At 41.2% G+C, this 24858-nt stretch overlaps 2 protein-coding genes across 6 annotated transcripts in view; one reads left to right on the top strand and one right to left on the bottom strand.

Annotated features, from left to right (window-relative positions):
* The window catches only part of CRIM1 (cysteine rich transmembrane BMP regulator 1), a 187717-nt gene extending 174181 nt beyond the window's left edge, over positions 1–13536 (top strand). Inside the window, exons 14-17 of the mRNA XM_044772230.2 lie at positions 1889–2083; positions 6611–6733; positions 9230–9420; positions 11050–13536. Coding sequence (XP_044628165.2) covers positions 1889–2083; positions 6611–6733; positions 9230–9420; positions 11050–11226 — 686 coding nt within the window. The 3' untranslated portion in view covers positions 11227–13536. The remainder of the gene's footprint in view (positions 1–1888; positions 2084–6610; positions 6734–9229; positions 9421–11049) is intronic.
* A 1413-nt stretch (positions 13537–14949) lies between these two features.
* Positions 14950–24858, bottom strand: part of FEZ2 (fasciculation and elongation protein zeta 2) — a 38799-nt gene continuing 28890 nt past the window's right edge. Inside the window, exons 6-9 of one of the 5 annotated variants that reach the window (XR_011504103.1) lie at positions 23759–23888; positions 21488–21563; positions 18556–18621; positions 14950–15901 (exon numbers count right to left, since the gene is read on the bottom strand). Coding sequence is in view for 3 of the 5 variants with exons in the window: in XM_014832844.3 (XP_014688330.2) it covers positions 15885–15901; positions 18556–18621; positions 21488–21563; positions 23808–23888 (240 nt within the window). In the remaining 2 variants the exon portion in view is untranslated. Of the gene's footprint in view, positions 15902–17180; positions 17207–18555; positions 18622–21487; positions 21564–23758; positions 23889–24858 lie in introns of those variants that run through there. The other 4 variants (XM_014832844.3, XM_070512259.1, XM_044772233.2 and 1 more) reach the window with 4 other exon arrangements.

Here is a 24858-nt window from a genome sequence, read left to right as displayed (position 1 = left end):
TGTTGAACCTTGGGCAGCAATAATGGGAGAAACGATGGGAAAATGTTGAGAAACAGAGAGATTACGCATTTTAACACTTGACATAGATTCCTCCCTGTGCTTGCTTATAACTCTCCACAGGGACTGTAACTTATATCTATGGAAATACAAAATACTCCAGTAATGGGACATTATTAGTGCCGTTGTAAAAGGTGCGTCTACTCGAGTAATTGGTAAGAGGAGAATGTGGACACCAAAGACACATGAGCATTTCTGTCTGTGACTGTCCTCTGGAAAAGCTCAACAGGAAGCTTTGCACCAGCTCTTCACAGAGAGTAGCTTCCAGCCTCCTCGGAGCACTTGGCTACAGAGTTGGGGGCTGCTCGGTGAAAATGGCTCCTGATGCCATACGCTTACGCATTTCTTCTTGCACCTGCAGGCATCTGGGTTCTCTCCTCTGTGTCCGGGGCAATGAACATTGCCCCTTCAGGGCTTCCCAGATGCCTTCCAGATTCCTTTATAGTTTTACATTTACTAGTGACCAATGGTGACTGGAGCTGTCTTTAGAATCTGAGCATAACATTTTTTCAGATTGGTAGGAGTCATCCGGTTACTGGCCTATCCAGGGACTAGAGGTGCTGCGCTCTCCACGTGTCTCCATTGGTCTGCCCATCTCTGCTTTGCTGGTCACTTAGGCCTCCCTGTGAGCCACGGTTCTTGAGCTCTAGAGGGAATGTGACCACTGCTAAGTCAGTGAGTTCAGGGAAATCAGGGGAAGTCGTTGAGTCAAAGAGAAAGGAACTTTCAAGGAAAAGGTGAAGGGTACGGGGAATGGGGATGGCAAGGGAGAAGGGAGGAAAAAGGAGAGCAGAATGTTTTGTTTGTTTTTTTGAAGATTGGCACCTGAGCTAACAACTGTTGCCAATCTTTTGTTTTGTTTTATTGCTTTTTCTCCCCAAATCCCCCCGGTACATAGTTGTATATTTTAGTTGTGGGCCCTTCTAGCTGTGGCATGTGGGACACCGCCTCAACATGGCCTGACAAGCGGTGCCATGTCTGTGCCCAGGATCCGAACCAGCGAAACCCTGGGCCGCCAAAGCGGAGCGTGCGAATTTAACCACCCAGCCACGGGGCCAGCCCCTGAGCAGAATGTTTTAAGCTGTAAAGTCTTAATAGTACATAAAAATAGCTCTTAAAAATAGATTGTTCCCAAAACCCATAGTTTGCTGAAAAACACGGGTTGAAACGAGGTTGTTTTTAAAGTAGAAATTTCCTTGTTGATGAGATGGAAATCCATACAGCATCACTGAAAAATGAAGGAAATGGTTATCTCAATGCTAATTCCCCTCCAGGATAGCACAGGAGGCGAGCTAGCTCCCTGCAACGTGCTATTATCATTCCTTACTCTTCTCCAGAATCATTTACAGAAAGATTAAGTAGAAGTAGGAATTTCTTGAATCATCTCTGTAAATATACTCAGCTGGACTTTTTATCTCTTTCTACATAGAACAAAATCTCTGAACATGTCTCTGCCTGTTTGTATTTCAGTTTTAGTTTTTTCATCTAGTGTGTTTAACAGCTGTACAGTGATTAAATTTGTATATTTTGAATGACAATCTAATGACACTTACCCAGCGGTATCATTCCCAGCTGGTTGTAACAGTCACTGCCCTGTGTTAGCCTCAGTGGCCCTTGATCGGGTTCAAGCCACAAGATGAGAGTTCTAAAGCTTCTTCTGAGCAGAGGCGAATGGTAGTAGGAGACTAGGGAAGCGAAAGTTCCCCCAAATTCTGGAAATCCTAAAGCATATTGTGATTGTACAAAGCTGTTCCCTTTATGTCTTAAGTTTAATAAGATGTTGTGCTTTGTCGCATCAAGCAACTCCACCATGTGCTTTTTTTCCCACTAGAAGACACGATTGCAAAGAAGGTGGTGTGCCACTTCAGTGGGAAGGCCTACGCCGACGAGGAGCGGTGGGACATTGACAGCTGCACACACTGCTACTGCCTGCAGGGCCAGACCCTCTGCTCAACCGTGAGCTGCCCGCCCCTGCCCTGCGTCGAGCCCATCAACGTGGAAGGAAGTTGCTGCCCAATGTGTCCAGGTATCTAAGCTATCGTCCTGCTGTATTTCAAGTCGTATTATTAACTTAAGATGAAACCAGAGCAGACCCAGAACCTGCTCCACCCATCCATTAGCTCATGTGGCCCGAGGAGTATGTTGGATGCAGCTGAAGTCTTCCTGTACGGGGACATGGGGGGTAACTTAAGAGACTGTGACCGTCAAGGTGAGTGCCACATTTTGCGTCCATGCCAGAATTGCTCTGGTTCTTCTGATTTGCATTCTCTAAACTTTAGTGACAGTATGGCGTTATGGGTATAACAGACCTGTTAATGACACCTGCCCTATCCTAGTAGCACAGTTTTAGTGCAGTGTCGGACTAGCCTAGGGAAACAGGTCCAAGACTGGACATAGTAGGGAATGTGCTCAACAGATGAATATATATCAGAACCAAAAGGGAAGAGCTGCGTTTAAAGAATATGGTTCTGGCTCAGTCTTTCTTCAGTTCTTTAGTTCCAGCAGTAGCCATAACATCCCATGCAGCCTTCTTCCAGGCACTCCACTGAACTTTCCATCTCTTCCCACGTACACCGCAACCACTGAGCGCCCCAGGCTGGCTGTTGCCAAAGCCGGTGCCTGCATCTTCCCCCACATCCCACCCTTCATGTCAGCTCAGTAACTCCCCTCCTGGTTTCAAACCTAAGTTCCCCACAGCTGCCCAGATCCTCCCCAGGCCTTCTCCTAGTTTCCACGTCTGTGTCTCCTGCCAAAACAGCTCTTTTATCCTCTTCCCCTCATCCCAGAAATGCAGGCCCTGAGCCCTCGGCAGGATGGCCTCCAGGCAGTGTTCCAGATCTAAAGCCCTAAACAGACAAACCAGAGAGAGGGCTCACTCTCTGAGCCTGCTGAGGTCCTGAGCAAGTCAGGAGCCTCTCCATCTTTGCCTCGATCCTTGTGCTCTCTTGCAGCATTGCATCAGAGAATCCTGCTCCATGGAGCGCAGTGAGCTGGGAGCCACACCAACAAAGAAGTGCATTTATACTGTGCAGTTGTAAAATGGACAGTCCGTCAAACCCAGAGTTTCAGTGATCTCTGTGCACGTTTGCCTTTAGTTCGAGTGTCGTGCAGACTGGCCCTAATTGGCACTTCTAAGAATGGCCACTTATCCCCTGACAAGGATGGGATATTCGCCAGGCGAGGGGTTGAACCCTTTACAGAGCCTTCGGTAGGGTACTCTTCATAGTCTGGTCTCACTGGCCGTGATAAAGGTATAGATTAAGAGTCAGAGGTTCGCCTCTGTGATGTTTCATCCCCTGGTGGCACGTGGGGAAAAACAAAATCCTTCAGTGTTGTGCATGAGAAGAATAAGGAAAAATATGTATTGGAGTTGTTTTATCTAGTACATATCAACTATGTTTCACAAGTTTCGTACCACTTTTCTTAGTAATGTGCTTTTAATGATATAAATGGTGAAACTTGACCTTATTTATTCAACAAAGATTCATTTAGTGCCTACTGTGCCCCAGCACTGTTCTAGGCACTGGGGAGACAGCAGCGGCTCAAAGTCCCCATCCACACGGAGCTCACATTTTCATAGCGAGAGACAGGCAGGCAGCAGACAAGGGAACAGTGAATAGACAGCAGACAAGGCGGGGAGAAGAGCAGAGCGAGCCTGGGCGGGGCCGGGAAAGGTGGGGAGAGGTGGTTTTGTTTTATATGCGATGTTCAGGGAGCGCCTCACTGATGAGGTGACCTTTGTAAAGGGACCCAGAACTGCAGGGTTCCTGGGGAAGAGGCAGAACGCTCGGTATAGGCAGAGCAAGAGGTGTGGGCTGGGAACATGCTGTGCACGTGCAGGGAGAAGTAGGGAGGCCTGTGCGGATGGGACCCAGGGAGCAGGGAGGGTGATGAGGGGAAGGCAGAGAGGTCATCCTGGGCCAAAACACGCAGTCCCACGGGTGATTGTAGGACTTTACTGAGACGGAAACTTCGGAGGCCTTTGAGCACAGGAGTGCTGTGATCTGTCTTATCCTTAATGGGATTTCTCTGGTGCTGGGTTGAGCATGGACTGTGGGATGTGGAGGGCAGGAGGAGAAGCAGAGACCAATTCGGAGGTTTTTGCAGTAATCCAGGTAAGGGGTGGTGGTGGCTCGGACCAGGGCAGTAGCTGTGCAGGTGGGGAGAAGTGGTCGGATTTTGATTATACTGTAAGGGGAGAATCAGTAGGATTCGAATAAGATGTGAGGAGTGAGAGGAAGAGAGAAGCAAGGACGACTGTAATGTTTTTGGACTAAACCATGGAGTTGCAGCTCTGAAGTAAATCACTTTGGTTTGGGGCATTTTTAGTTTGAAATCCCCATTAGACGTCTAAGTGGAGATAATGAATAGACAGTGAATAGCTAACCTGGAGTTCAGGAGAGAGACTGGGAATCCATCCATAATTTGAAAGTTGTCAGCCGTAGGTGGTTTTTAAGCCTTAAGACTAGATGACGTCACCCAAGGAGTGAGTGTAGATAAGAAGAGAGAGCCCAGGACTGAGCCCAGAGACCCTCCAACTTTGCAGACTGGGCAGGAGACGCGGGACTAGCAAAGGAAATGGAGGAGGAGCCCCAGCGACACAGGAGGAAACTGGAGAGCCGTGACCTGGAAGCCAAGTGGAGAAAGGATAGGAGGAATGCCGTTAGCTCAAGGCAGACGAGCAGCGGGAACTAACTGCTGTGCGTTTAGCCTCGTCCTCATCATCTTGACAAGAGCCATTTCAGTGGAGTGGTGGAGGCAGTCTCATTAGAGTGGCTTCGAGAGAGAAGGGGCAGGGTGAACTGGAGACGGTGGTTATGCAACCCTGCAACAGACCCTGAGCGCTCAGCTCACAAGGCAGATTTTACTGTGAAGTCAAGTGGCCTTGGAGCCTTTCACAGGCGGATTTGAGCTAAACCTTGAAGGACAGGTGGGCTCTCTTCATTGGAGTGAAGACGATAATGCAACCAAAGACCTAGATGGAAAGGTCAAGGTCAAATGCCCCTAGAACACAGAGTTCTAATAGCAGGATATAAGGACAAAAAAAGATAGCTTTGGCCAAGATTTTTAGGGCCTTAATTGTCAAATGAAGAGTATAGACTTTGTCCCTGTAGGGAGTGGCGAGGCTTGTTTTTGAGCAGATGAATGACATGATCGAGGTGCTTTGGGAAGAGTAACAGGCTGGTATACAGGAGGGACTAAGGCAGGGAGAGACCAGAGGCCAGGACAGCTCTAACTCACATTGCAGATGTCCCAGGTGTGTGACAGTAAGGACCCAAATCCAGGTGATGGGCAGTGGGAGAAGAGGCAAAGATTCACTCTCCTTGGTTTGTAAGTTTAGTGAAGGAGAGAGTGCAGATACTGCTGACATCCTTGTTTGTTACTAGAAATTTCTCCAGTGACTTCTCAGATTTACTGTTGGATGGGAATTTAATTTCTGTAACTCTTTTCTGCATCTGATGTATTATTGATAAATCATTTCTCCATCCTGTCTCTAAGCAAATTTTGCAATCAGTCAAGCTTTGCCACTTTACTCTGATTAAGTGTGGCCTGCCAGGAAGGCTGGATCCTGTCCTGTTCTGTTTGACTCACTATATGCTCTTAGTCAAGGCTCTTGGCTGAAGTTTCAGCTTCCATTGCTCATTTAGATAGCTCATGCTACCTCGCTTCATCCTCTCTGCATACCAGCTAACACTCTGAATAGCCTCACCCTTTACAAAACACTTTCCCTCCTGCCGTCTTTGGATATGAATTCAGAACCTGTGAGCTGGTTAGCTAGTTAGTACTTGTCCCATTTTACGGAAGAAACTGATGCTCAGAAAAGTTAAGTGAATTATCGAAAGCGATGCAGCTCATTAGCAGAAGACCTGTGTGATGAGGAATATTCTTCCTCTCAGACAGTTTCGTTTCATGTTGTTGTATCTTGTTGATTGAAGTACCTATATGATCAAGTTAGATAATGTAAACATATTTACTGAACATCATTTTCCAATACGCATAGTTCCCGTGGTAACACAGCAGACATTGAAGACTTCATCAGGCAGCACCTTGTGAGGTCTGCCTACAGTTCTTTCCCATTTAGGGGAGGAGAGTGGAAGGGGATTGGCTAAGAAATGCATGAAGACTGGAAGATGCTTTAACTTGTTCATTTCCTGTGGCATATTTATATAAATGATTCAACACTCATGGATTACAGGGCAGCAGTTATTAAAGTACAGTATTTAGCTGATGGAAAGTAAAAGAAATCCTTCTATTTCAGCCAGTCCTCATCAGCTTACACAAAACTTTAGAGCCAACACCTTTTAATATGAAAAAGCAGAGCTTCTGACCCTAGTAGAGGAGAAAACTTTCCCCTCCTTTTAAATAGTTATGAGACCTGTTTCCCACCTCAGTGACTCTGTAGCATTAATGATGTAAATGCAGCAACTGAATCTTTCATGTCCCAGGACAACTGTATTGAATTGAATGCACCATCCATTTGGATTAAGGAAACAAAAGTCAACGCTATGTAGCCCCTCCATCATCTCTTATGAAAAATGCCCCCTTCTTTCAGAAATGTATGTCCCAGAACCAACCAATATACCCATAGAGAAGACGAATCATCGTGGAGAGATTGACCTGGAGGTTCCTGTGTGGCCCACACCCAGTGAAAATGACATCATCCATCTCCCCAGAGGTAAGTGCCAGCATCAACTGAGGTCTGTCTAGTCGTGTGTATGGTCTCCTTTTTTTTTTTCTCTCTCTAATTTTTAAAACTTACTTTGGGTAACTTTTTAAATGGTGTGACCAAGTAAGTTCAAATAACTACTCCAGGGAAGACCTGCTCGGCTGGATCACATTTAGCACCCAGGAATGATAAAATAAATCTGCAGGTAACTGAGTAAAATGCTTCCTTCTGGCCCCACATGCTCAGAGACCTAGTGATGATGGAAAGAAATATGACCTTGTCCTAAGAGCTTGGTATCTGGAATTTCTAAGCCATCTCTCATATTTATGCATGTGAATAAATTTTGTAAGCGGAGTAATAATAGATTATTCACTGTCCCTGTAGAGTCTGTACTAAGTGTTTATGCATTATGAGTTACCCACTACTTCTAGGTAGTTTGCACTCCACGAGGGTTCGATTTATTACAAGTGTCAATTTTTCCACTCACCAGGTTTATTCCATGCTTTTTTTTTCTTGCTCTGTCCTTTCAGTTGTGTATAACAGAAGTGTTATTCTGTCTCTCAATAGTTAAGCGGTAAAGCAACCAGAGTTCCTTTCACTATTGCCTTCTCCATAAAAGTAGACCTCCTGATCAAAATAGTATAAACTTGCTCTTAGCCATGACTCACCCTACTGCCTCCTGTCTACTCCAAGGACATTTGCAAAATCATTGCTATACAATTATTAGAATATTTCTTTTGGAAGAAGCAATATTCATTGCTTGGGAGATGAGTGGTCCGTTACCTAGATCTTCTAAGTGTTATGCTTAGATCAAGCCAGATGACCAGAGAGCCAAATTCCTGGGCCCAGTGTTTTGGCTCCTTATACAATTGCTCTGGCGGAATGGTGCCTGAGCGTTATGTTTACAGCCACTCAGTCAATAAATATTAGTGCCTCCTCTGTGCCACACACTGTTCTAGATGCTGGGCTTTGGTCATAAGAAGAGCCTTTGTTATTATAATATGTTGAGGACCATGTATTACATAGTATCTCTGTTAGAAAGCCCCAGAGGAGAAATTTCCTCCCTGTCAGTTGCAAGAAAATTTATCCTTCTCTTAAGCAACATATTGGTTTTAATCTTAAAGACATGGTGAATATTATTGATGGTACTTGTTGCCATTTTGGCTACTAGAAAGTTCAAAGCTAAATTTTATGGCCTGCTTTTAGCATCAGAACAGAACTTAAGGACTGAATTTTGTAAACAGACTTCAGTTGAAACTTCATTTTCCTTTCACCAAGATTTTCCTTAATTTACTTTTTAATCTTCTTGTATGACATAGTTCTGAAACCATTGCCATTATCATCTGAAATGTGCTAAGGCAAAAATTCATTCCTTTACTCATTGTATATTTAAAACCTGAATTTATCAATAAATGGTTATTTTTACCTTTGGCATTTTTCTTGATGCTGATAAATATGTTCCTTTTTTTCTCTTCCTATAAAGTACAACAATCTAAACTGACTAAAATGACTAGGGAGATTCTTTGCTTCCCATCCGCCCACATACACAAAGAAGCATGTTAATAAAAATCTGATTTTTAAACTAAAGACAGTCTTAATATCACAAAGCTATGCTACTTCGTGAGCTGAGTTTCCAGAACAATTTAAGAGCAAGTCCTTTTGATTGTGTGAGTCCTGCATCTTTCACTAGCCTGGTCTTTGATGCATTTAGACTACCTGACTACAGTGGTTTATTTGAAACAAAATAAAAGAAAAATAAGGAAACCTTCAGCGAGTGCCCCTGATTGGTATATATTTAAATTTGTCATCTCTGCCTGCAGTATTCATTGCAAGAATGATGATTTAAAGGAACAGAAAGACCTTCATTGATAAGAGCAAAATTAAATGTCCTCTGTGCAATATATTAACTAAAAGGCCTATTCGTTAGGAAAATTATCTAATAGGCCTAGGGAGTTTTCAACAAGTTTACAAAAAGTAAGTTTTTGCTTAGACCTCAGTGAACCAGACACTCAGCCAGAAGACCAAGCTCTTGATTCTGGCATAGTTTTTGCTGTTACACTGGTAATGAGTCTTAGCTATGACACCAGTAAGCAGAATATACTTTGTCCTAGTCTCCTATTTGCTAGTAAGCAAGGCGCTAAACTGATGTTTCTGCTGCAAAATCTTAGACCATATATGTTAATATTAATCAAAATAGTTTTAGTAGTCTAATTTTAGTCACTTGTTAAAGACTACAAAAGAATTTTCTTGACCATGTAGAACCAGCATTCTTCTGCCCAATTATTAACCTTCTCACCCTCATACTTCCTTCTCCAGATGCATCCTCGAGAGCTCTGCCCTCGCAAAGAGCTCTTTGGATCAACGTTAGACTTGAATCATGTTTTAGCCTTAAAGTACTAGGAAGCAATAAAACCAAGTTGCTGATCTCTGTTTGCAATGTAATTAAAATAATACTTAAAAAATTCTGGTTTAGGTAATAAATGCTTGTGATTTTTCTTCTCCTAGACATGGGTCACCTCCAGGTAGATTACAGAGATAATAACAGGCTGCACCCAGGCGAAGATTCTTCGCTGGACTCCATTGCCTCGGTTGTGGTTCCCATAATTATAGGCCTGTCTATTATAATAGCATTCCTGTTCATCAATCAGAAGAAACAGTGGATCCCACTGCTTTGCTGGTATCGAACACCAACTAAGGTATTGTCCTGAAAAAGTTTCAGTCTCTTGAATGGTCAACTAGGAAAGCTTGCACACGTATAGTTCCTTAAGATTGCTTGACATCTTCTCCATTAGCCAGGGAAATTTTTACTCTGCTCTTCATAGCCTCAAGTGCACATCACGCTGTAGCAGTCAGATGTATAGTACTTGCCAAGGGCTGGATCACTCACTAGATCAATTATCCATCATCTGTTGGTTAGTGAATCCTGATCTTTCTACAGATCCAATTTCCTGGATTTACTGTAAAGTTTTCAAATGAACAAATACCTCTCAGTTGACTCCTAAGTCATTGCTATTTATGTAGGAATTAAAATGTGATCACCTAGTATTTATCAGTGATCTATCAACCTAGAATTGGGAGAGAAAAGAAATCATAAAGAGAAGATGTTACTACTCAGGAGGGGCAAGAAGAGAGCTAGATGATGATGAGGATGCACAGAAGTCCAGAGGACAGAGAGAGGTGCCAAAAGCAAGCAGAAAGGGGAAAACAAGCAAAAGAGAGAGAGATTGTGTACAATAATACCAGACAAGGTAGAGAGAGGCAGGTTTCCTGTTGAGGGAGAAAGAATGCATATTTGTTGTCAAATCTGCCTTTTTTTTTTCCTGAGGAAGATTAGGCCTGAGCTAACATGTGTTGCCAATCTTCCTCGTTTTTGCTTTTGTTTTGTTTTGCTTGAGAAAGATTAGCCCTGAGCAAACATCTGTGTCAGTCTTCCTCTACTTTATATGCGGGTTGCTGCCACAGTGTGTCTGAGGAGTGGGGTGTGTTCACACCTGGGATCCAAACCTGCAAACCTGGGCCACTGAAGCAGAACACACCAAACTTAACCACTACACCATGGGGCTGACCCCTAAATCTCCCTATTTTTAAAAGACAAGAAAGAATTCATTTTCATTAAGGGAAATAAATCATGATTTTTCCAACCCTAATGCTACCTTTTGCATTCAGTTTTTTCCTAAAAAAAAAAAATCATACAACCTTAAGAATTAAAAACAGCCTGAATAATTATTCTAATTCAATTTACCTTCTAGATAACCCTACCATATAAAATTACTGTCAGATGGTTATCCTGCCTCTGCTTTTCTTTCGACAAATGTGCGCTGGGCACGTGCTGGTCAGCATACAGGGCTGATCAAGACACAGTCCCCTCTGAAAAGCTGGGAAAGGACCCGCTCATAAAGTGCGTGGAGTGACTGGAGACAGACGGGCTGTCCCGGCCTGTGATGCTGTTATACAGCCTGAATGATTCAAAATTGGCTATCTTAAAATCTGCCTATCTGGTAACTTGCACTCATTCTTCAACCCTCCCGAGCCCAGGTCTGTCCTTCAAGGATTTGAAAATAGTTACGTCACTTCACCAACCTTGTTTTTCTCAGCTCCTTTTTCCACTGTTTGACGAAGTTCATTGACATTCCCCCTTGAAACGCAGTTTGTCAGTACCCGTCATAAAACTCCTGTTGGTACTAGCACAGGATGTCAACTCTCCATACAGCCCATCAGTGTGCTCTGAAGCTGTTATCTCACTTGAATTAGGTACTAGATTCCTGTTACTTTGGGATCTGTAAAGCAGCTAATTCTTGGTGGTTCTTCCTTCTCTCACTGAATAGCCTTCTTCCTTAAATAATCAGCTGGTATCTGTGGACTGCAAGAAAGGAACCCGAGTCCAGGTGGACGGTTCCCAGAGAATGCTAAGAATTGCTGAACCAGACGCAAGATTCAGTGGCTTCTACAGCATGCAAAAACAGAACCATCTACAGGCAGACAACTTCTACCAAACAGTGTGAAGGCAGGCGACTTGGATGAGGTTTTCAAAGACAGAAAATGGCTAAATCTGCTCTTAAAAGTAAACTAGAGTTTGTGCACTTGCTTAGTGGATTGTTTTGGATTGTGACTTGATGTACCGTGCTAAGAACTTCCTGGGATGGGCTCTGTCTACAGCAGTGTGCAAAACAAGCATTCCCACCTTTCCTCAAGATAACTGACCAAGTGTTTTCTTAGAACCAAAGTTTTTAAAGTTGCTAAGATATATTTGCTTGTAATATAGCTGTAGAGATATTTGGGGGCGGGGACAGTGAGTTTGGTTGGGGAAAGGGGTGGGAGGGCGGTGTTGGGAAGACAAATTGGTCAGCTTGGCTCGGGGAGAAATGCAGTGAAATGAAAGCAGTCCAGTGGCCCAGAGGATATTTTTTCCTGTTGCGCTGAAGACTGCACTGGTTGCTGCAAAGCTCAGGCCTGAATGAGCAAGAAACAGTAAAAGGCCTTGCCATCCAGCTGCCATAACCACCTTAGAACTACCAGACGAGTGCATCAGAACCTTTCGATAGCCATCCCAGGTCTAAAGCCACAGTTTTCTTTTCTATACAGTCACAACTGCAGTAGGCGGTGAGGAAGCCAGGGAAATGTGACGGCCGCATTTCTCTAAAGCGGGTTCTTAAGGATATATACAGTTATACTTTTTGCTGCTTTTGTTTTCTTCCAAGCCAATCAGCCAGTTCCTAGCAGAGTCAGCAAATGAACGAGACCTAAGTCATGTCGTGATGTGAGCACTGGAGCTTTTCTTACGACAGCGTGGCAGGAAGGAGGGTGAGGTGGAGGACACCAGGCATTTCCAGGGGCTGTACTTCATTGTGTGTTGTTGCTTTGTTCTCTTATATTGTTGGTTGTTCATAGTTTTTGTTGAAGCTCTAGCTTAAGAAGAAACTTTTTTTAAAAAAGACTGTTTGGGGATTTTTTTTTCCTTATTATATACTGATTCTACAAAATAGAAACTACTTCATTTTAATTGTATATTATTCAAGCACCTTTGTTGAAGCTCAAAAAAAAATATGCCTCTTTAAACTTTAGCAATTATAGGAATATTTATGTAACTATCTTATGCTTCAAAAAAAACAAAAGTATTTGTGTGCGTGTGTATATAATATATATATACATATATATTTATACACATACAATTTATGTTTCCTGTTGAATGTATTTTTATGAGATTTTAACCAGAACAAAGACAAACAGGCATTCCATATCAATGCTTTTGAACACTTAGAAATTTTTGAATAACACAAAATCTCATTCTACCTGCAGTTGAATTGGCAAGAAAGATGTGTGTGTGAATGTGTGTGAGTGTGTATGCGCACACGCCTTGAGCATCAGCATCACACCTGCTGTGGAGAAGGCATTCCTTTATTACAATCTTCTTCCTCATTTGGATTTGCTTTAGGTTGGTTTTCAATTCGCTCACTGGCCAGAGACATTGATGGCAGTTTATCTGCGTCACTAATCAGCTCCTGGATTTTTTTTTTTTTTTTCAAACAACTGTTTGAAACAACTACTGGAATATTGTCCATAATAAGCTGGAAGTCTGTTGTAGTTTGCCTCAGATATAACTGACTGTATACCTTAGTGTGAACTTTTCAAACAGCTCTTAGCACTTTTATACTAATTACCCATTTGTGCATTGATTTTTCTTTTAAAAATGCTTGTTGTGAAAGACACAGATACCCAGTATGCTTAATGTGAAAGAAAATGTGTTCTGTTTTGTAAAGGAACTTTCAAGTATTGTTGTAAATACTTGGACAGAGGTTGCTGAACTTTAAAAAAAATTAATTTATTATTATAATGACCTAATTTATTAATCTGAAGATTAACCATTTTTTTTGTCTTAGAATATCAAAAAAAAGGAAAAGAAAAAGGTGTTCTAGCTGTTTGCATCAAAGAAAAAAAAGATTTATTATCAAGGGGCAATATTTTTATCTATTTCCAAAATAAATTTGTTAATGATATGATGTTACCAAAATAGAGTTACATCAGCCTGATTAGTATAAAATTTTGTTGACAATTAATCCATTCCTGGCATAAAAAGTCTTTATCGAAAAAGTTGTAAATGCTTGCTTTTTGTTTTTTCAATCATGGCCATATTATGAAAATACTAACAGGATATAGGACAAGGTGTAAATTTTTTTATTATTATTTTAAAGATATGATTTATCCTGAGTGCTGTATCTATCACTCTTTTACTTTGGTTCCTGTTGTGCTCTTGTAAAAGAAAAACAAATATAATTTCCTGAAGAATAAAATAGATCTATGGCACTTGGAGCGCACTGTAGTTGTACAGTTTGTTTTGTTTTCTTCAAAAAACAAAGCTGTAGGGGATCATTTGCTACTTGGTTCCTGGCAGCAAATAAACACTTTGAATCTAAATTACAAAGTGTAACTTTCAAAAAGATTCCATATCTGAGGTTAGAAAGATGAGTCGTCCTTTTCTTTTAAGGTTGTCAGTCTGACGATCCTCCAGCGGCACAAGCAGCCCCAGTGCTTCGCTCAGAAGGCAGGGCTGCCCCAAGAAAAGGTGCCCCCCAAGGTGTAGGCATGGGGAGGCTGCCCTCAGGGACTTCAACCCACCTGTCCTCAGTCACAAATCAGAAATGTGCTCATCATCTCATTAGTGTCAGATTCTCATCACACATAGGAGAAGGGCTGTGTGGGAAACTCTAGTAGTTTACTGCTGAAGAAGAGTTTGTAAGGGAACTTTTGAGTTGACAGGAAAAAAACCTATATATATATATATATATATATATATATATATATATATATATATATATGTATGTATATATCTTGTGTGTGCGTGCGAGGAAGATTGTTGCTGAACTAACACCTGTGCCAATCTTCCTCTATTCTGTGTGGGACGCTGCCTCAGCACGGCTTGACGAAGGGTGTGTAGGTCCACGCCTGGGATCTGAACCCACAAACCCTGGGCCACCAAAGCAGAGCACGCGCACTTAACCACTAAACCACCAGGCAGGCTGGCCCCCAAAACTAGATATTTTTTAATACATTTCAGAAACATCAACTTAAGAATGAACAATAAATAGATCATTTTTGAATGGTCTCTTCAAAAAACATATCAGGGCTTTTGACTCTACGCTATGCCCCCTAAAATAATATCTCTTTCGTATAAGGCGTAATTTTTACACATTCAGATCAAATTATTAATATTGTTGTATATCAATTCATAGGTCAAGGACAAATAAGTTCCACATATTCACTATCAAACAAGACATTAATGAAACAAGGAGTGGTCCCAAGTTCCACCTCTCCCTAGATAACGGCTGAAATGTGAGGCTGCCTTTGCTGTCCTCTGGTGTCCCAGTCCTGAGTAGAGTGAGGACTGTGGACAAGCCCAGAGGTTCACAGATGTGTCAATGGGATTTTCAAAGCCCCCTGATAGCAGGTCCTATATAGACTCCTCTTACTACACTTGTGTTATCTAAGGGAGGAAGCTGCCACCGCTGTTGGGAATGTCTCACAGACCCACAAAAAGAGCAGGACTTCTGTCATTCCACAGCAGCTCAGCACAACCTGGAAAAGCCCCTCTCTCCCCTCCTTAGCATCGGGAGGCTATTCCGGGTTTCACCAGCTCACACACTGTAGTGATGGACAGTGTGTGGAATAGTAAAGAGAAGAAGAATCTAAGAAATACAACCAAAACTCAAAATAAAGCTCTCAAGCATATATTACCTTCTATTCCAACATTTATTAAATGGAATTGACTTGATTGGGACTGGCAAAAGTGTCTCATGACTAGTGATGCATCCATGAGTAGCTGCTTCTAGAATTATTTAGGAAGACACAGGCATGAATAAAATGTAACACAGTAATGGGAAATGGGCAATGCTGCAGCATAGTTTCTTAAGCACCTTCAAGGACACAGGCTCCTTTTAAAGGACACTTCTTCACAGACACGTGGAAAAAAACATTTAAACATCTAAGTTAAAACAATACAAGATTCGGAAAGTGAATGGCAACCTAATGCCTAAAATTTGAACAATGGTGAAAGACACAGCTACCTCTAAAAGCAGTCATCTCCAACAGCTTCGACGTTTACTAAGTGTTAAGCCAAGATAATGCATATTCTGCTTTCGCATCTTCCAAGAACAGCCCAAGTTTAAGTTTCAGTCTCTCTAGACAATACTGGTAGGTAATATTGATACTGACAATTCACTGATAAAAATCAGTGTTGGTACTTCCCATCACTGAAGGATAGCTATAGCATAAATCTCTCAGTGCTTTAATCTGGTTCTTCAGTGCCGTGTAGGTCTAGAAAGCCATAAAACCTCTAATGGGCATACTGTCAGTTAAGGAAAAATATAACTGCACATGCACAATTAATATTACTCCCCCTTACTCTACAAAGTTGGAGAAGAGTCCATAATTGTTAGTGTTTAATAAAAGAAATCTCTAAAATTCAAAATAGTGCCATATTTCTCTTGGTTCATAATACAAAGAATTAGTGAAGGCATGATCTATTAATACTGAGTCACAAACCCAAGTTCAAGGGTGCTGTTTCCAAGAGCAGGAGGATAATGGTAGCCAGCTTTCAGAATGATGCTATTAGGAACTCTAGCTTGTAGTCCACAACAGATAAAGCTGCTCCTGAAGTGACGCTGCCCTATGTGGGACACAGAACTAGAGGAAGAAAAAGAAAACTTTGAAATAGAAATGTGTATTCTGTATACATTTGCACAAAACATATAAACACTTTATATACATTTTATATGTATATAAAAAAACACCATTAAGTAATGAGAACTAAATATTAATGCAAGGATCCATAGTAGCAGTTCTTTTAAAAAAGATTTTAAAAGGCTACACAACAATGAAAAGTTCTCTCAAGACACGTTTATTAGAATTTCCCAGAAATGAGATACCAAAAGGCCATGTCTTTTCGAGTACCACTTAGAGATAGAAGCCCATAACGTTACCCTGTAAGGGCTCCCTGGGGAAGTCAAAGAAGGGTGCCAGTCAGCACACGTTATTCCTGTCTGGCATCAGCACAGCCAGAGCCATACCTACGCAACCAGCCTTAGGTACAACTGTCGAAGGCGGGGCGGCTGCAGGCTGCGGTGGGTAATTCAGCAGGTGTGAGAAAGAAAAGCTGAAGGAGCCCAAACAGCATCCATGCCGTCTTTCTCAGGCCAGATGAGGACACTTTTCTAGCTTTCACTTCTCACCTTCACATTAAAATTTAGGTAGTATATTTAAGCAGCCAAGTCAAAGTCACGGTGTTAAAGCAACAATGAGAAAGTTCCCCCAAGAAAGAGGAAGGAGAGGTCTTCCTTGAGCAACACCCCCTCCCAGGCAGGGGTTCTACTGATCCCTGAGGAAGAGGAATCAGTAACTGGCTGTGGATTTCCAGGATGGGTGGAAAAGAGCATTTTAAATCACCCCACATCCGCACCTTCCCACGCACCTAACACCTCTGAGCATTACACTCCCCTCTTCCTGTTCTCGACTGCAGTCACTGCTTAGTCTGAAGCCTAAGCTGCTTTTCCACCCAGTCCTCACAATCCAAAGCTGAGGCCAAACCACAGCGCGCGCACACAAGCAGGTCATCGAAAGCAGGGGCAGCACAGACAGACCTGGGCTCACAGGCCGGAGCCGGCGGCCCACGCATGAGGAGCAGAATTAGGAGCACACTGCTTCCCTAAGGCATGCAGGACGGGTCACAGTTACAGTCCTGGGTTTTCAGAGGAAAAAATTAAAAATCATTTCCTCCCAGAGCACTGTGCTCTGGGTCATAAAATTCTTCCATGCGTCAAATGATAAAATAGCTAGAGAATGCTTCGGAAGCTCATTCTATCTCTGCCCCTCATGGCAGTGCCCTAGGGACCCACCATAATTAAAATTTAAGACATGTGCTTTATGTTCATCTCATTCCTGTTTCACATCTATAAGAACAAACCTCAGAACAATCCAGTTTTCATATCAATGCTAGCACAACACAAAAGCAAACAAAGATGTCAAGTATCAAAAAAAAAAATTCAGAATGTAACAGGAAGAAAAACCCGTCCATCAGAAAACACAGCTTATTAAAAAACAATAATGTCAATTTAGCCTATTCTCCCCTGTTAACCTCCTAACGGCTGGCTCCAATCAAGGCTCAGGCTCTTACAGGTGATATTTATTACAGTCATGCACCATCACGACGTTTCTGTCAACAACGGACTACACAGACAACAGTGGTCCCATAAATTAGGACCACACAGTCTAGGTGTGTAGTAGGCTACTCCATCTAGGTCTGTGTAAGTATTCTATGATAGTCACACAACAACGAAATCACCTAACAACGAATTTCTCAGAATGTGTCCCCGTCGTTAGGCGACGCGTGACTGGATTCACTTTGAGCTCCCAGTATACACCCAGAGGTTCCCTCTTTATGAAGCTATGATTGAAGACAAGTCCCGTCTGAGTCATCTAAGGTCTCAGAAATCCCAACCTTCCTTATGTTGCGCTAACGACTCTGACAGAGAAGAGAGAATCCAAAGAAGAAAAATGTTACCAGAAGAGGATTGCTCTCAAAATTGGATCAAACACTACCGGATGCATGTTGTGATGCTTTGAAAATCTGTCACTTGAATAACTGCTATTTTTTTTTAATTTCATTGAAAAGTATTAGTTCTGCCTATAACTAAGTGCTTCAGTCTCCTGTCTATTATCCAAATTTTGCTCTTTCCTCAGCAAAGTAACTGACTTCACTAACTTCTCAATCTCCCTTTGCCTCATCGCTATTCTGTCCTCTGTGATCTTGACCCTAAGATTTATGGGTCGTTTTTCACTGTCCCGGTTTTATGAAAGCCCATTCTTTTTCTTTTTCCCCTCCCCTCCCTGTCCCTTACACCAATTCCTTTCTTATTCCCTTAGGGACTGTCAACTGATTTGACTGTTCCCTCCTTCATCCGTCCTCACTGATCTGTCCTCCTCTTTCTATTGTCCCCAAGATGGCACAGACAACCCTTCTCAAACCCTCCCCATGTTGACACCTAAGATTCACATAATTATGGCACTATCTCCATAATATTTCCCCCACTGCCTCCTCAATGTTTATAATTTCGCTGTGGAAATTATTTCCAGCCCAGGACCTCAAATAAAAGTTAAATTTTATATAACTATAATTTATAATGTTGGAGCATAAGTAAGCCTTCTATCTTCACCCTGCACAAATGAGATTAATAACAAAATTAATGCCTTTAAAGTTACTTTTTAATCTATTAGCAAGACGATGCATTTATTGACTCATCAAAACTTCCCGACCATTGCACATAGACAATTATAAAACTCACCTTTCAGTATATAATCAGTTAACAAGCTCGGAACTTTTTCACTGTCCTCTTTCATGGCATGAAGAACTGCAAAATAAAAGAGAGAAAGAAAAGGCAACAATTTCAAATTCAGATAAAAAATATTTAATTTCAATCATTGTATCCTTAGTCTTAATTAATTATATGGTATAACTGATTCATGAAAATTATTGGTTATTTTCTAGATAAGGGAATACAGCTGCAAATGCTTAAGAATTTATTTTAGTTGAATAAGCCCTTATTCAGGTAAGAACATTGTAGTTATCTAAGAGTTATTTCCCTGATTTAAAATTTCCACACAGTGGAGGCAGGAAAGAGGAACGAGGTTATTTACACAGAGCCTCAGTTTTGTCATCATAAATACTGGAAAGTGAGTTACCACACTGTGCGTTTCTGCGAGCTCTGGGGCACAGGAGCACCTCAGTGCCGCGTCTCACAAGCTCGCGGAGCTCTTAGATACGTGAATAGTTAGCTATACTCTCCAAGGAGCCTATGTGTCAGCCTTCTTGGAAACTTTTAAAGAAGAGACCAAAATGCAGAAAAGACTTCCATGCAGCAGCACCCCAGCAGGCCGCCCACTCCTCTATACTACGGAGGAACCTGGAGGAATTAGCCTCATCCTACAGGGAGTCTTTGAAAATTTTATCTTTAAGTAAAGAGAAAAGAGAAAAAACAGCTACTATGACAGTGGTTAAAAAAAATCTAGACCACCCAGGTACAGATAAACCCACAAAGGAATACTGCACTTTCACAGTAACGGCCAACTCAAACTTTCTGCAGAGCATCCTGGGGAAAATGTCTCACTGTTTTTCCCCAGACATATAACAAGACAACATAGTATGACTGTCAGGTCAGCATTCCTGGGTTTCAACCCTGGCTCTGCCACTTCCTAGCTGTGGGACTTTGAGCAAGTTACCTAACCACTCAGTGAACCAAGTTCCTCATCTGTAAAATGAGAGCAATAATTAGACCTGTCTCAAAGGCTTGTTGTGAGTGTTAAGTTACTAATTCAGATGTAACAGACTTAGAATAGTGCCTGGCACATAATATATGATATGTAAGCATTAGCCATAATTACTAACACAACAAATATCATTGTAATTCTTATTACTATTATTATTGCACCTCCAGTAGCTTTTATGAGGAAGGCTACATATTCATAAACACTGCAATGGTCTCCACTGGGCTTCCCCTGTGGCTAACATCTACAGGTGGTGGCCACAGAGGCTCAGGTTCTCCCCAAAGTTTTTAGGAGATAACCACATTTTTCACTTTCAAAGTGAAGGTCATTCTTCCATCTACTGTCTGCAAAACAATCCTGTCTTCATAACTATATTAAGATGGACATTCATTCACACACCCTACATGTATGCCTTCAATCACCCAGAGTTTCCAAATTGTGTCAGGCTATGAAGACAGCATCTAAGAATTGGCCTAAGGACATTTCAATTTGGGAATTATGATGACTGTGGTTTGGACAAGGATGTGTTTGTCCTTGATCTGAGAAAACGAGGTCTCTCAGTAATTCCTGGCTCCCAGGCAACATTTATGTTCCCTTCTTAGAGGGGTACTATGTTCAGTATTTCTGCTTTCAATCACATTTTAGCTTTGTTTTCAGTTCTATATAAAAACCACATAGCAAAAGCTAGCGTTATTAAAAAGCACAGTGGCCTGGGACTCAGGAGACCCTGCCCTGTAGTTAACCATTCTCCTGTGTGATCCTGGACACTCATAACTTCAGGAGTTCTCCTGGAAATTAGTGGGCTGGGCACCCAGTTAATCTCTTCTTTATTTTAGACTGGCTGGCATCACCTGATTGATGCATATTTAAGTATAAAATGTTTTGAAAGTGTTGTTCACCAAGAAAAGAATAAAAGCTTCAGTCTAGCATGCAGGCAGCTTGTAAATAAGTCACTCGCTCCTTTCCTTCTGCTCCCCATAACCCATGCCTCTATGTCCTTAATTTCCAAAACAGATATCATCAATATCCACTCATGTGATGTGCTCTCATTTGGTTCCCTCTTTAATTAACACTTATCACAAATATTTAACTAGAAAGAACCTAACAGATCAGCAAATTCAATCCCTTCAAAAAAAACAAGGCTGAGTGACTTACCCCAAACCCCACATACGTTAACTTATTTACTATGAGGCAAATAGAGCAAATACTTTTATCCCGATTTTTCACCGTGACCAAGAGAGGGTAAGTGACTGCCAAAGATATCCCTGTAACTGACAGGGATAGAACCAGAATTCAGGGCTCATTTATGGCTATCATACAAGACATTCAATATAATGTTTATTTAAGTCGAACAAATTATTTGAAAATGCAAGGCCCTTGAAGGTGGAATATTTTTGTCTGTCTGTTCACTAAGGCATCCTGAGTGAACAGAACATGGCCTGGCACAGAGGAGAGCTTCAGTAAATGTTGGCTGAACTAATGAATATCCTTAAAATCTACTATCACTGTATGCTCTACCTCTACTACCTCGCGTTCGACATTCCTAGGAAAGGAGCGTGTTTTAGGCCACATTTCCCCTAAATCTTTCCTACTGAGTTACTGACGGTCATATTTATATAAGATCCACGAAGCACCTTGGTTGTTGATATATGGATATGTTCTTAAACATACAAGAGGTGATAGAAAATCAAGTTACCCTTTTTTCTCAAAAAGGTCAACGTGTCAATATTTCAAAAGGTAAGAAAAGCAGAAAAAATACAAATCAACTCTAGTGTTGTGTTTGATGTCATAGCCATTTATGGTTTCGTTCTCAAAAGAATAAACAATGACATCCATCATTTACTGTTCCAAATTGACAAAACAAAACAATAACAACAAAATCAGCCAACTAAAATCAGTAGTGAGAATCAACAAAAATAAATAAGGTAACAGTTTAGTTTTGTCTTTGCTCACTTTTCGTTAATATTTGAAGATCTTCAACAGATGGTGGTCCATTTTTTTTCTCATAGGGAATGACCGTGGTCAAGTACTGCCAAGTTAAAAAAAAAGCACGTGTCACTTAAATCTGAATTACCTTCTCTGCAAAAAGTTGATACAGTCACTAGAAAGTCTATTTTATCACATGAAACATGAGTTACTTTAGTAATGAACACAGGTATCTTGCTATCTCAGCCAGAGCTCATTTCTTGCCCACCTCTATCTGCCTCATTCAAGTCCAGTGTCAACATAAATATCCACTTTTTTGCCTTTCAGTTATGGAAAATTTTACAGAAGTAGGTCTGAGGGTGATTTGTGCAATTTGTTCATTTTCAAAGTGAAGTCTTATCTAACATTCTCCTTGCATATTTTTCAACACATTTTTAAAATAGTATTTTAAACTAAAAACGTAGTTCTAACAGTTCTGCATAACAATATAACTCCCAAGAGCCAAAGAATTGCTTCAGACCATTTTTTTCTAGCTGAACAAAATGGGCACACAGATAACTCGACGACTTTAAAAACACACACTAGCTTCTTCCAGAAGCCGACAAAGACAAACTTGCCCAAATAATTTTAGAAGTGTACTATTATTATTATTTTAAATTATTGTACAAGTAGTTATAAATGTTTAAAGGTACTAAAGGAAAAGAGAAAAATGAAAGGAGAGAATAGTCTAATGCATAATGAAAATTCTTGTCTGAAAGTGAGACGAACTGCCTCGTTGACCACTGTAAAAGGCTCGTAAGTCTCAGAGTTACGTCCTATAACTATGTCCCAAGAAAGCATAATCTAGAATTATCGTCCAGATTCCCCTATTCTGACCACTCCACCAAAAAATACATAGTTCAGTGTAGTTTGCGTGTGCTTATCTAGAGATCACTGGTTTGCCTCAGACCCACCTTGCAATCTCCTGAGACCCACCTTATTTAGCCCCTGCCTGAAATCTCGGCTCTATTCCTAATCTCTGAGTGATTTTTACCCCACTCACAATCACAAGACAAGATAAAACTGCTTAACAATAATTGGTTCCCTAAGAAAAGGAGGAACAGTAAACTATTCAGTCTTTAAGAGACTTAACTCCTACCATCTTTCCGGTGTAGACTTCTCCAAGGTGGCGCCCAACGGTACAACCGAGTATGTTTTTCTCGTGTAAAGAACACACAAACAGTTGGACACATACTCTCCTGGGGCCTCACCAATAGCCCGTGTGTCAGGGCGACCTGGAGGAGCGTCAGGCAGCTGCGCCTCGGCACACAGGTGATCTGGCTACGCTTTTGGGCCTTCCTGCCCCACTCCCGTGTGCTGGGTCAGTTTGTAAGTTATTTTGCCATCTTGTGGGTTTGAGAGAGGTGAGAGGCACCAGAATAAAACAAAAATTCAACCACCCTTCGTGAAGGCCCTTTGTGAGCTGCAGGTGACAGTGGGAAGGATTATTCCATGTCGATTACCGCCCTTCTGGAGTAATACAGAACTATCTTCAGTACAAACCCTTGGCTCAAATGCCTTCTTCTGACGAACTGCCTACAGGCGGGACCCTCTGCACTTTCTCAGTCTTCACTTAAGAGCTAAACTGAAGAGTTTCCTTTCTAAAGCAAAAATTTCAAATTGTGAAAGGAAATTTTAAGCACACTCAGTGTAGATGTGTCTCCCATGTTCATGATATTCCTTAAATCATCTTATAAAAATGTTAATAAAAAACAAATTGCTACACATGTGGCTGTATATTTATAGCCATATGTAATTTTGTATAAATAATCTCTCATGCCTCATTTGGCAGACAACTGAGTTGGCCGACGAGTTGGCCGACGACATGATACACCTTAAAAACACATGAATTTCATTTAAAAATAGGTAAGATATACTCTCTAGACATTTTGACCTAGAACTCTAGTCTAAAAAAATACCGGCATCTGGCTTTCTTCCCCCAAAAATGAGGTGATGTTTCCTGGACTTTGAGAATTAGTGTCTTCTAGTTTAGTTATTTTCAAGTATATATTCGATGCATGCAATTCATTGTGTCAATATATTAATATATATTTGTTTAAAGGTAAAAGTGAAAAATGGAGCTTTAAAATCTGTATTAAGAATGCATTTAGTTTGTTGTCCAATTTGAAAAATGCTTTTTCCTAAAGGGAAATTCTATGCATTATCAAGACTATAAATATAATGAACTTTCATTTCTCTCTTTTAAGCAAGAGTCTTAGTAAATTAGTAAAATTGCCAGCTTTCAGGACCTTCACTTACATAGAGATTGAAAAAGCAGAGAATGAGGAAAGTAAGGATAACCGAGCACCTGTTTCTCTGCACCTGAGTTTCCAAAGGTGTGGCGGAGGCCATTCTGAATGACATTTGAGATCCCTTCCATGCTGAAGCGCTAAAGGCAGCAATGTACGGCCCGGAAGAAAAGGACAGAGAAAGAAGTTCAGAGACTATTAGTAAGAGTGTACCACTACGACTTATGTGCCCAACAGGCAAGCAGTTAGAAAATGCCTCTACTCATTCAGATAAAGCAGACAAAGTCATGCTGTTTTTAAAACATCTTTGCTCCCATTTCTTTGCAAGTCAAACGCAAAAGCAACTGTTTTTATGCTACTGTATTCATAAAGATTTTTCCTGATGTGGCTGATAACTTTGCTCTGATGTAAACGATGTAAGTTGTACACATATTTGTTTTATGCAAAAATTTAGCACATAATTTTTAAGATACCTTTTGGGATTGTTTACCTACATTTTATCAAAAGTCTGAAAACTTAAACTAACAGTATGCATATTTTCAACCTAAGTTTGCATATTTCTACCATAAATTTGGAGAACATTAACATAACACTTGGCAAACGAAAATGCTGTTACTTGGAGAGCTGATTATTGCTTCCCACTCACTCTTCAGGCCACCTGCCATTGCCTTGGTGCAGAAAATGCGAACTGGAGGAGCACATATGCTTCCTGGAGAGCAGAGTGGGTCCCATGTGCCAGCTAGGCTCCCTAAAACTTCTGCAAAGACTTTTTCACTCTGTTTCTAGGAAATAATTCTAGCTTCTTTCTCACAGCAACCGCCAAGACTTCCTAGAACTCATTGTACTGAAAAGGGAGTATTTTTTCCTAAACTACTTATCTTGATTTGTAACCAGTCTACAATGTCATCAGACAGAGTAAAGAGTCCAGTGGCACCTCTATGGCTGCTGAGTCAAAGGACTTAGATGGATTCTTACAGCATGACTAATAAGGGGAAAGGCATCCTGAACAGGAAGTTCAGTCCTGATTTACCCATAGTTCCTTTCCCTGGAATTTTATAGGGGAAAGTTGAATCAGTAAATACATTGGAGGAGTCAACATAGAGTATTTTA

This window comes from Equus asinus, chromosome 6 (assembly GCF_041296235.1).
Source record: "Equus asinus isolate D_3611 breed Donkey chromosome 6, EquAss-T2T_v2, whole genome shotgun sequence".
Taxonomy (NCBI): Eukaryota; Metazoa; Chordata; class Mammalia; order Perissodactyla; family Equidae; genus Equus; species Equus asinus.
This window is presented reverse-complemented; position numbering and strand designations above follow the sequence as displayed.